Source organism: Syngnathoides biaculeatus, chromosome 10, assembly GCF_019802595.1.
Source record: "Syngnathoides biaculeatus isolate LvHL_M chromosome 10, ASM1980259v1, whole genome shotgun sequence".
NCBI lineage: Eukaryota > Metazoa > Chordata > Actinopteri > Syngnathiformes > Syngnathidae > Syngnathoides > Syngnathoides biaculeatus.
Genome location: NC_084649.1, coordinates 467261 through 480111, shown reverse-complemented (window position 1 = coordinate 480111; position 12851 = coordinate 467261). Strand labels below are relative to the sequence as shown.

The window sequence follows — 12851 nt, the reverse complement described above, 5'->3', positions numbered from 1 at the left end:
ACGGGAGGAGAAAAAAGGCCACTGGTGTCTGGGCACCCTTGAAGTAGTTATGTCGCCCGGCATGGGTCGTCCTGAGTACGCTACATACTGTCATACATAATGTTGGGGAGTCTGTTGTTAGAAGTGATCCGCATATCATGTAAATATGGCTCGAAATGATAGGGTAATATTGCCTCGGGACTTAACTCGATTGTGAGATGTTCTCTTCGAAATGAGCTGCAGTCTCAGAAGGGGCATCGGAAAAATCTGAAAATCTCTCGTTTGTCTCGCATAGCAAGTGCCACTACGTGTTTTCTATGGCAACTCAATCCCGGACCCGCTTGTGTGGAGTTTGCATGTTCTCCCCGTGCCTCCATGGGTTTCCTCTGGGCACTCCGGTTTCCTCCCACATCCCAAAAACATGCAACATTAATTGGACACAATAAATTGCCCCTAAATGTGATTGTGAGTGCAGCTGTTTGTCTCGATCTGCCCTGCGATTGGCTGGGAACCAGTTCAGGGTACCCTGCCTCCTGCCCATTGACGGCTGGGATAGGCTCCAGCACACCCTGCGACCCTTGTGAGGATAAGCGGTTATGAAAATGGATGGATGGAGAAATTTTTTTTTTGTTGTCGGTAAAATTTCATTGTTATAATTACACCTCATGGGCCGCTGACGATGCAACGAGTCGCTGAAGGAACGGTTTGGTAAGTGTATATGCCCACAACCTGGACAATTAGGTGAACGTCAAATATTTATTGTGTTCACTAGCCCAAGACCAACTAATTACCAAGCTAAGGAGCTAAAATGCTTACTCTGGCTAGCTCATTCAATCGTGGCGACATTGTCTAAAACTAGTAGTCCCATACACACCCACACCGTAGCCAAAAAAGAAGTTGGATGAAAAAGGCAGAAAGCTCAGAAATGACAGATAAATAATGAGGATGCTTGGAACAAACAGCTCTTAAGAATTGTATGTCAGTGGGAAGTTCCAACTTGCAACACTTACGGAAAGTACATATACTATGTCAGTGGCGAGCGGTCACGATAAGCAATAAATCCAGTACATGACCAAGCCCTTCAATCGAATAATTGAAAATATTTATCCATCACTGTCCTCTATTATATAATACCTTAGTTCAGCTATTTTGGTCATATATTCCCGTCTAATTAGTCCTGTTTTCCAAAATGCTGGAAAAGTGACAGCTTGATTTGTGCATGGGCAATGACATACCAAGTAGTATCATGAGTTCCGAGAGGCTGTTTACTTTATGTGCGCATTTTGAAACGCAAAAAAAGCTGTCAGTGAAGCAGCTTGCCTGCTGCATGCGGATAACTGGGTTATTAGAATTGTTCAGCGGGAAGCAGTCAGTAGTTCATTTCATCGCCGAGTCACATTGAGTGAATCTATCCATCCATTTTCGGAGCCACTTATCCTCACAAGGGGTATGTGAGTGCTGGAGCCTATCCCAGCTGTAATCGGGCAGGTGGCGGGGTACACTCTGAAGTGATTGCCAGCCAATCGCAGGGCACATGGAGACAGACAACAGTCGCACTCACAATCACACCTCGGAGCAATTTAGAGTCTCCAGTTAATGCATGTTTTTGGAGATGTGGGAGGAAACCGGAGTGCCCAGATAAAACCCACGCAGGCACGGGGAGGACATGCAAACTCCACACAGGGGTAGGCAGGGATTTGAACCCAAGACCTCAAAACTGTGAGGGCAATGCTCTACAACTGCACCCACTGTGCCGCCCACAATGAAAAAAAATAATTTAATCCAGTCTTTACGTTAAGTGCCGTTATCCCCAAGAATTTTCGAGGAAAAGAGCAATACAATTTCAAGTGCTTGGCTTACTCCTGCAGTAGTCATCACGAACATGGGGAAGAATTTCATTCATCACGTTCAAGCCAGCACGTACGACAAACATAAATGGCTAGCCGGCTGTCTACAGATTAGCAAAACGTTCTGTTGGCCATGTCTCCTTTTTTTCACAGAACACACAGTCTGGACTACAACAGGTTATGATGATTTAACCAACCTTCACTCTGCTATAAGCAATCACGAGCATGGATCTCCGCACATACTTTGGGTCGTGTGCTCAATTGCAGTTATATTGCAAGGAAGGAATAGGCTGCCAAAAATTAAATGTGAATTACTTTAAATTAATGATGTCTGATCCAAAATTTCTCCCCACTTGAAAAGTGAATGGCTTCAAAGAAAATGTGCTCTGTCCTGAGTTCTTTAACACATTAATTGGACACACTAAATTGCCCCTAGGTGTGATTGTGAGTGCGACTGTTGTCTTTCTCCATGTGCCCTGTGATTGGCCGGCAACCTTTTCAGGGTGTACCACGCCTCTTGCTCGTTGACAGCTGGGATAGAATCCAGACAAAGTAACCTATTTTGATTCAATATTTGTATTGCTTTTCAAAAGTCTGCAGTCTTTGTCAAGATGTTCAATGGGTACATCTATTCCAATAGTAAGTCATTCACGACCCTGTAAAAAAAATGTTTACAAAAACCAAGGTCAAAAGGATCCAGTTGTTCCCAAACAATCAGACGAACACGAGATTGGGCGAGACAAGGTGCGCACAGATTCATTTGCATCATCCAAACAATCTGATGAGCAAATAACAAATGGAATCTGCCAGCACTTTAGATCTCCCACATCGCTTTCTGCCCCAAGCCGTGAGCTCGCTCCCCCAGGATATTATATATTCAACATTATTTACAGCCACAGGTTCAAATCTGTATGGAAGTATTCCTTTGTCTTTCCGATCAACTGATATTACTATTTCTTCATCAGATGAGGATAAATCCGAGACATTAGCGCTGGGCATAATGGTGTCCCATGTAATTGAGGATTTGGAACGTCATGTAACATGTCACATCGGCACACATAGGTCATGTGACTCGCGAAAATGACGGCGCACCTGAAAATTCGTAATTGTCGATAAAAATCTTGTCAAAACACTATTAAATGAGAGAGGATTCAACATCACATTATCAACATAGATATTGGACACATTGTTATCCAAACCACTGGAATTTTCCTTTAAAATGGATTTCGTCACATTGAGGTTTTAAGTATTAAGACAAGTCTTAGTTGCAACTTCATTCAAAGTTGACTTATCATCTTAATGGCGTGACCAGGATCACTGGGTTCATCAGAATTAAATACAAAATGTATCTACATGTTTGTATTGGCATTGGGCTTTGGAACTAACTCCATCAATGCCACTCAATTTTCTATGAATGTACAGCTACTGGGTCACCGTTAGGAAGCTTAGCTTCTTGCCCGCCCACCCTCAGTACCGGGACTGCCAGCACTGCACAAAGAGAAGTAGCTGAAACACCGGCAGGCCCCCTGAATGGCAATCTGGTACTTAGGGCGGTCAACAATGGTTTATAGTCCCTTAGCCAATCGAGATGCAGCAGACATTGCAGGGTTTCCATGAGCGAATCAAGATGCAGAACACAATGCGCATTCATACATTGTAAAAAAAAAAAAAAAAGTCTGCTACACTGTAAAAAAATTACACACACAAATCTGTGTGATAGCGAGACCATGTGAAGTGAATCGCGTTGTAGTGAGGGAATGCTGAGTGATACCTCTACTTACGAAATTAGTTGTGACGTAGTCACCTACCTGTCATGTATTTCCGACCCTATGAGCGTAATTAATAAAAGACAGAGCGCTTCATCGAGTAACAAATGATTAATACCATCATTATTACTAACATGATGAAAATAAAATTCCTTAATGCACAACAGTAGAATTCAAGACCCTCCATACCTTGGTTACAGTCAAAAATGTTGACGTTCTTGGTAAATTTTGAGCTCTGATGCCCTCCTCCCTGGCGCAGACCTCCCAGCAAACACAGCTTCCCAGCACTGTCCCATATCGCACCTCCATATGAGCGCTTGCATGACAGCATTGGAAGCGTTGTCCATGCGCGTGTTTCTATGTCATACATCTCAAAGGCCTTCACAGGCCGCTTACACTGGCGACCACCTAAACATTTTGAAAAAGACAATATATTAATCATGGAAAATAAACTGTAAAAAATTAACTATTATAAATCTGGGGAGTGAAGATGCATATAATAATTGAAAAGACATGCAGAATGATTTTTTGCAACACTTTGTGCCTGCAGAGTTGGTATTATTATTAGAAAGTACCTGCTACATAGAGTTTGCTGTCAAATAAATGTGTGTTGGCATCGTAGCGTGGGGTTGGCATGGGAGGAAGTAGAGCCCACACATCCTTACGAAGGTCATACTGTTGAAGGATGTTACGAGGGAGCAAGTCAGCACCCATCCCACCTACAGCAAGAGCACGGCCGTCTACATCTGCACACAAAAGTGAGATTATTTGTAAAATTGTGGAATGAATTTGCTCGAATGTACAGTGTGAGGTACATTTGATATTTTTCTCAACTGTCTCGAGATCAAAGATTTTTCTCTGCAAAATAGGTCCTGTTTCCTCCCAAAAAATTAAAACGGCAGCCACCATACTTACATTACAAAGAACACTGCCCTTGTCATACATGACATGCATTGCACAATTATTTAAACTGTGATGTGGAGAACATAACTTCCTTTTACGTCTCCTAAAGTCAAAACACATTTTCTGCTTTAACACATTTTCTGATTCAAAATGCTGTACCATTGTTTTAAATGTATTGTTCTCTAACTAAAACAGTTCACAAGTGAGCCATTTCCAAATATTGGCATAAAAAATTACAATATATGAGCTTCAGTATGCACCACATGGCCGAACTTCTATGGTCAATTTTTACCACTTCCATCAGAAAGTCGCCTAAGCACTATGAAAAAGCAGCGGTTTTTTTTTTTTAGGTTTTTTTTTTTTTTTTTTTTAACAACAGTGGAACATGTTGTGCGGGCACAGTGGAGCAGCTGGAAAGCATTAGCCTCACAGTTCTGAGGTCCTGGGTTCAATGCCGGACCTGCCTGTGTGGAGTTTGCATGTTCTCCCCATGCCTACGTGGGTTTTCTCTGGGCACTCCGGTTTCCTCCCACATCCCAAGAACATGCAACATTAATTGGACACTCCAAATTGCCCCTAGGTGTGATTGTGAGTCCGGTTGTTTGTCTCGAGGTGCCCTGCGATTGGCTGGTAACCAGTTCAGGGTCTACCCCACCTCCTGCCCGTTGACAGCTGGGATAGGCTCCAGCACTTCCTGCAACTCTCGTGAGGATAAGCAATTAAGAAAATGGATGAAAGGATGGATGGAAAATGTAGTAAGAGTAAGAAGAAAAGGCAGGATGAGAATGAGAGTGGGCGGAAACGTGAGAGACAGAAGTTGAATTGGTAGAGAAGTTTATGCTAAAAAAAAAAAAAAAAAAACCAACAACTTTGAAATTAAATCAGAGTAACATTACATGATTATGTCAACAACCATGAGCTGGCAGTGCAAGTTCGTGGACAGAGAGTTCAGGCTGTGTAATCTGGACAACTGGAGTGGTGGCGATATCACAATATATGCTGCCATTTCCAATAAGCAAATTGTCATCCACAGAAGAACACGTCACAGAAGACTATCCAAGTAATCCAACAGATATCTTATATATATCAGATGTCTCTTGTTCTTGTTGCTATGATGTTCCTTGTTCTTTGTTCTGCATGTCGTACCAGGGTAGTATCGACTAGGGGAGAAAAATTACTTGTGTGTTTTTACACATTTGGTCATTAAACCTGATTCTGATATACTTCAAAAACAACTTCAAAAGGCTGATTCCATCTCATCTCAAAGAGTGAATTTTCAACAACAACCATGAAGGTACACTAACTTTGAGCATAATAATAAATCTAGAAATTTCCCAGCGAATCAACGTCAGTACAATAAAGAAAAGTCATTAATTACAGCTATTCAAGAAACAAATGGCAACTGTACACATTCACACCAAGTCACTGCTTCTGGACTTGGGTTACACAGTTCGTGTTTTGAACTTTTGGATTGTACGTTCCCCTAGTGTATGTATACTTGTCGACATAAGCTTAATCAACCATCCTAATAAATATAAACAATCATTACGCGTACACGCATACATTTTAGATCACTTTGCATGGTGGAATGACATGCACGGAGTGAGGATTTTCTTCTCTTATCCCTATTTGCGGTTCCATTTTCTGTGAGGGGTTCACTCAATCTTGATCTCGGGGATACAGGGATGGGACCACGGATGTGACTTCTCTGAGAGTACTGGCGGTTTGATGGGAAAATGGATGGATGGATATATACGTGTAACACTTCCCGGTTACTATTTACGGCGATCCGTGCGTGCAACAGCCCACCCACCACCCCGCCGCCGGTGGATCGCGAGAAGCATTAAGGCTTGAAAAGTACAACGTGGTGTTAAAAAAATAAAAGTCTGGCCACCTGCTATACATTCTCTACATCAAAACCAACTCCTCAGAAAAGTATCAAATCTCCACGGTCCATTTCATGGGACTCTTGTTGTTCGTCATCAGCGACACGTCCCTCCCAACACGTCGAATTCAACTCATGTGAGTTCGGCCTCAAATGCTTGAACATTGTACATTGTTATTTTTGTTTTGTTTGCTCAATGGTCGGTATAATAATAACACCAAGTATCAATTTGCTTTGCTGGCTCTCAGAACACAACACTTCCTGGTTACTATATATGGCAATCCGCGTGTGTCCCATCACCGTCGCTGGATCACGAGAAGTTTTGCTGCTTGAAAAGTACAATTTGGTGTTTAAAAAAAAAAAAAAAGTCTGGCCACCTGCTATATATTCTGTACATCTAAACCAAGTCAGAAACGCCTCAAATCTTGGCGGTCCATTTCATGGGAGTTATTGTTCGTCATCAGCGCCACGTCCCTCCCAACACGGCGAATTCCGCTCGCGTGTTCTGGCTCAAACGCTTGAACATTGTACATTGTAGATTATTTTTATTTTGTTTGCTCAATGGTCGGTATAGTAATAACACGGAGCATCAACTGGCTTTGGTAGCTCTCAGAACACAAGACTTCCCGGTTACTATATAAGCTCAGAACACGAGACTTCCCAGTTACTATTAAAGCGATCCGCCTGTGCGCCCCCCTTCCCCACCCCCCGGTTGCTTGAGAGAGGCTTGCTGCTTGGGGTAAAACATTTTTTTTTAAAGTCAGGCCACGCCGGCTGTATATTTTCTACATCTAAACCAAATCCTCACAAAGACTTCAAAAAAATCTCCACGATCCATATAATGGGACTATTGTTTGTCGTTAGTGCCACGCCCCGTCCCCAACAAGTCAACTGGTGGCGGTGTGTATTCTGGCTCAAGCGTCCAGGTTTGAACATTGTACGTCATGCTACTTTTGTTTTGTTTGTAATTATTTTTCACAAAAATCGGCCACAAAATGCCAGATAGTGGACGTTTTCTGTTCGGTGAAATGTACCCATGAGCGATGGGGCATCAGAACATAAAGCATTGCAAGCGTGGCAAATGCTGATTGCCTGTCACTTTTACAGCCGGGCTCATTGGAATGTCTGAGCGAGAGAGGAATTTCGATAATACTTTTCCAATTTAGAGATGTTTCTCTGTGAAATCCGCGGATGACTCTGGCATTAAAAGAAACACTGAACCCTCATTTACTAACTTTTAATGTGTGCTCCCATTCCTATTAGTTTCGACAGTCTTCCTTTAAGCAGAGCCTCCCCTTCTTCTCCATCCACCTCTCAACAGTAATGGTAAGTACAGCATTTTATTTTTTAATTTCAATGTATTAGTTTTTTTATACAAAGTATTTTGACGAAAATTCTGACTATAATGGTGAAATCCGACTTACAATGAAATTCAAGTTACATTACCAGCATAGGAACGGAACTCGTTCGTAACCAGAGGACACCCTGTACTTGTTCTTCCCAAGTTTCCTTCATGTCTAGCAGAAAGTTACCTAACAGTTATCTTACAATCTGTACAAGCATTTTGGATGAGAAGAGGAAGCTATAGTAATTGAAGATTGTCTAAACATTTGTAACCATTTTGTCTTGAGGTGAGACAACCAAATATCAGTCACTATGCAGCCCACGTGGACTAATATGAACCAAACCTTTTCAAAACGTATATACATTTTGAGAGGTAAACCTCATGAGCCAAGGATGGATTCGCTGATCTCTGAAAAATAATGATTCACTAAGAGTTATCATAGACTCCATTTAGTGACCTAAAAATTCTCTTTACCTTGACTGATAATTTTGTCAGACCATTAATCTTTTAATTCAGAGACGCTTTGTGTTCAAACGATGTCATAGCAATGGATTGATGAAGAATTATTGTCCACTCATACTAAATGAGTATTTGTCCATTTACAGATCTAAGTGCATCATAACTTAGAACTAGCTAGGACTGAAGATGTAACTCTCTAGACTCCAAATAACTGAAAGTTGAGCTTACATAGACAGCTGGATTGATCATCAACAGTGAAACTATACTGATTTCTGCAACTTAAAAGAAAAACTCGTTTAATTTATTATAGATTCAAAGATCAACTGAAAAAAAAAACAAGAAAATAGTATTTGCAGTAAGTCACTCAAAAGGAGCTGTGCTGTTCTATGTATGTATGTTCAGGGTAGAATGCAGAATTAACAGCCAGCCAAACTCTTTTCAAGAGCCAGGAGATGAGAATTCTATAGCTCCTTTATTGACAATTGAAGCAGAGTGAAACTGTAAACAGTGACAAGACTGTGAGTTGTCCATTCATCCTATACTGTACATCAATAAAATGTATGAAAATAGCAACCTAAACAGTGTTAACCAATTGAAAATCTTATCCACTTATGAACAGATGTTAAAATAGGAAGATTAACATAAAAATCCACACTAATAGCTAAACAGCCAGCCTGACATCTGACATACAATGGTCAAAAAGTAACTAGCTAGCTAGGCTATGCACGAAATTAAAAAGAACATATTTACATTCCAATACAATACACAACAATATAAACATCAAAGCTTAGGCTAGTGCATCACAACAAACTTACAGCCACTGCTTTCTGAAGGCTAGCATACACGAAATGATCGACAACGTGACGATGAACTTCACGTACGTTCAGTTGTTGCTTGCTGGCACAAAGGAAGTTCGATCTTCTTTGTAAATGTACTGGGCACAAACAAATGAGTTCTCCCACCCAGAGGTCAGATGCCCAATTACACAAGAACTATAATGGTAGGTCCTGTCCTGCACATAGACGGCTGCATGGCTGAGTTTGGAAAACTAGCATGTACGTCTCATCATCGTTCTTACCAAGTCATCAAATAAGTTGATCTCCTTTCTTTTTGATTAATTTTTCATTCCAAAATATTAAAACATCAAATTGGTAACATTTTGTAGAATATTGCATGCTTGTGGGTGATGCTGATGTGCACTCTGTGGTAGCCAGCCAGGCACGGAGCAGCAGTCAGTTCCTCGAGGCAGCCAGTGGGCTCTCAATGCACTAGCGGGGTGACAGAGCTGCGCTCTGAAGGGGCCAAGCAAGCACGGGCGAACTGGTCCCATTCCGCTTCTGATTTGTTCTCCACTTTTATTGAGCTAGGGGTGTAGGTGCTACCAATCAATGCAAATCAAAATTGGCAGGCATTCAAATGTTTTTTTTTTTCCCTCTTGCAATCAAGTAATTAAATTCTTGATCTGCGAACCTACTATTTTTTTCCTTGCACCGTTGTTGGGACATACCCTCACATCCTGCTCATCCAATCAGTATTACCATTAGTAACATAGTGTAGACTATCGCAGGATTCATTACTTTAAACTGCGCCCTTTGCACAATTGTCATTGCACTGGACTATAACTGTGAACTGCGAATGGGTAAGGACAATCTGTATAATCTTAACACAATGAGGGACGTTGACGCACTCTGACTGCTCTCAATGCTAGAAGACTGCATCTTTGCACAGCTGTGATTCTTATAAAAAAAATAGTTCCGTATTAACTGAATGTTCTTCATTGTTGTTAGTTTGTTTGTTCTTCTCAGTACTCAACATGAATGTCATACCAGGTCGGCACCGACTGGTGGAGAAAAATTCCATGTGGTTTGTTACATACTTGGCCATTAAATCTGATTCTTATTTCCATTCTGATTCTGATCTTTGGGCAGAAATGCAAGGGGCAGGGGAAGGCAATGAAATAAGGCTGTATTAAGATATTGCTGTTAATTTCAAAATTGCATATTGTCACATTTAAGTTGTACAATTCTAACAGTAAACAATGAAAACAATTTGACATCATTTCTTACTTCTTCTTCTTCTCCTTTCAGCTTGTACCATTAGGGGTCACCAAAGCGCTGTCATCATTTTCCATGTGCATCTATCTCCTGCATCTTCCTCTCGAACCCCAACTGCTCTCAATCCTAGCAGAGACTCTTCTGTCACATAACACACCAGAAACCTTCCGCCAGCTGTTCCAACCTGCTTGAACCTGTTTCTTCACTTCCGTACCACACTCACCATTGCTCTGGATTGTTGATCCCAACTACCTCTCTATCTCTTCCCCTTGGAGCCTCACTCTTGCCCCTCCACCCCTCTCATTCACACACATATATTCTGTTTTACTTTGGCTAATCTTCCTTCCTCTCATTTCCAGTGCATGCCTCCATCTTTCTAATTGTTCCTTCACCTGCTCCATGCTTTCATTGCAGATCACAATATCATCTGCAAATATCATGGTTCAAGGGGATTCCAGTCTAACCTCATCTCTCAGCCTATCCATGACCACCGCAAACAGGAAGGGGATCAGAGGTGATTCCTCATGCAGTCCCACCTCTACCTTAAATTTTTCTGTCACACCTACAGCACACCTCACCACTATTTTGTTGCCCTCATACATGTCCTGTGTTATTCTAATATATTTACACCAGACTTATGGATGCAGTACCACAGTTCCTCTCTTTGTACTCTATCATGGGCTTTCCCTAGATCCACAAAAACCCAAGGTAGCGTCTTCTGACCTTCTCTGTCCCACTACCATGTACTAGTACAAGTAAGTATCTGAATGCTCATATTTGTTTGGCACCGGATGCCCTTCCTGACGCAACCCTCTGCATTTATCCCGGCTGGGGACCAGCCGACAGATGGCATTGGCTCATAGGGCTGCATTACTTCACTTCTTACAGTAAGTAAAAATATCTAATCTTATTGTACCCACAAAAGCTAACTCGTTTGATGTTAACAAAAGTATAATTTTCACCATTTGTGTGAATTACTTTTTAAATTATTTTAATCCTACTATAATCAGCTAGGGCTTAGAGTCTAAATCTAGATTCCTAGATTCTTGATATTAAGCTATATCTATATAACTATAGCTAGAATTGTGCAAATGCTTTTTTGTTTTTTTTGTAATTACAGTATCTGTTGTATAATTGCTTCTTGTCCAGTAATTCCCGTTTTAAATTATGCCTCATATGTAAGAAATATGCATCTGTGAAATGAAAATGAAAATGAAATGCCCTCAGGCAAGAAGCCATAGAGCATACGAAGCAGGACCATCAGGCTGAGGAACATCTTTTTTTCAGGAAGCTGTTAGACTATTAAACTTAAACTCGAACACTGCTCTGGAGCCAAGAAAACAGGGCCTCCCATTCATATCCATACCTGCACAATGACCACAATATTCTTTTTAAATAGAAGGATCATAAAAATATAATGTAACTTCTTCTTTTCCTTTCACCTTGTCTCATTAGGGATTGCCATGTGTCATCTTTTTACATAGAAGCCTATCTCCTGCATCCTCCTCCTGAACAGTGCACTGTCAACACTGTGTATAGTGAGGATGTGGAGCTGCTGACCTCAACAAAGACAGAATACTTCAAAGACCTTATCAATTGGACCGGCATACTTTCTTGCCATCAACAAGTATAGTCTGGGTTCTCTGAGGCGAGTTCCCTTTTCTCAGGAGTTGAAGTCACTGAGATGGTTAAAAAGCTCCTCGGTGTCATGGCCTCGGGAGTGGATGAGATTCGGCCAGAGTTCCAAAAGGCTCTGGATGGTGTGGGGCTGTCCTTGTTGATATGCCTTTGCAACATCGTGTGGACATCAGGGACAGTGCCTCTGGATGGGTAGACTGGGGTGGTGGTCCCCCTTTATAAGAAAGGGGACGGGAGTGTGTGTTCCAAATAGAAGGTATCACACTCCTCAGCCTCCCTGGTAAAGTCTATTCAGGGATGCTGGAGAGGAGGGTGCATCGGGAAGTTGAATCTCAAATTGATCTGATTCAGATGCCTCCCGAATGCCTCCCTGGTTAGGTGTTCTGGTCATGTTCCCCCGGAAAGAGACCCAGGACTACTGGAGAGACTAGGTCTTTCGGATGGCCCGGGAATGCCTCAGGATCCCAACAAAAGAGTTGGATGTAGTGGCTGGGGAAAGGAAAATACTGGACGTCCCTGCTAAAGCTACTGAACAAGCTCCTATAACCGGTAAAACATGGATGGATATTGAATTGCGGGGGTGAGTATTGAAATGCATTGAGAAGTCATTATTTTTACACATCCCTGATCGGTGTATCAATTTATTCATGATGAATGAACCTTTACATCCCTTTTGAGTGTTGCTGTAAAACACAATATTTTAGACTATATACTGCACTTATATGGCTTGCCCAATGGCCCTTCTATCACTTTTAAAACTTAATTTTTTTTGTTTTGTGTGGAAGCTAGTTGGCTAGTGGCTAAACGGTGCAGCTGCAATTCATATTTTGAAAATCATGAACAGAAACTCATGAAAATAGTTGCCAAACCCATGCACACTGTTTAACAGTTCAGTCAAGTTTGACAGTCGCTGGCTGACCAGCGGCCTTTTATGACTGTAAACAAGCAAAAAAATAAGGACATTTTCTTCAGAAA

At 41.6% G+C, this 12851-nt stretch overlaps 1 protein-coding gene across 8 annotated transcripts in view; it reads right to left on the bottom strand.

Moving 5' to 3' along the window:
* Nucleotides 1–12851, bottom strand: part of klhdc8a (kelch domain containing 8A) — a 79147-nt gene that overhangs the window by 39873 nt on the left and 26423 nt on the right. For all 8 annotated transcript variants that reach the window (XR_009796943.1, XM_061833550.1, XM_061833549.1 and 5 more), the window contains 2 exons: nt 4168–4338; nt 3782–4000 (listed from right to left, as the gene is read on the bottom strand). Coding sequence is in view for 7 of the 8 variants with exons in the window: in XM_061833550.1 (XP_061689534.1) it covers nt 3782–4000; nt 4168–4338 (390 nt within the window). In the remaining variant the exon portion in view is untranslated. The remainder of the gene's footprint in view (nt 1–3781; nt 4001–4167; nt 4339–12851) is intronic.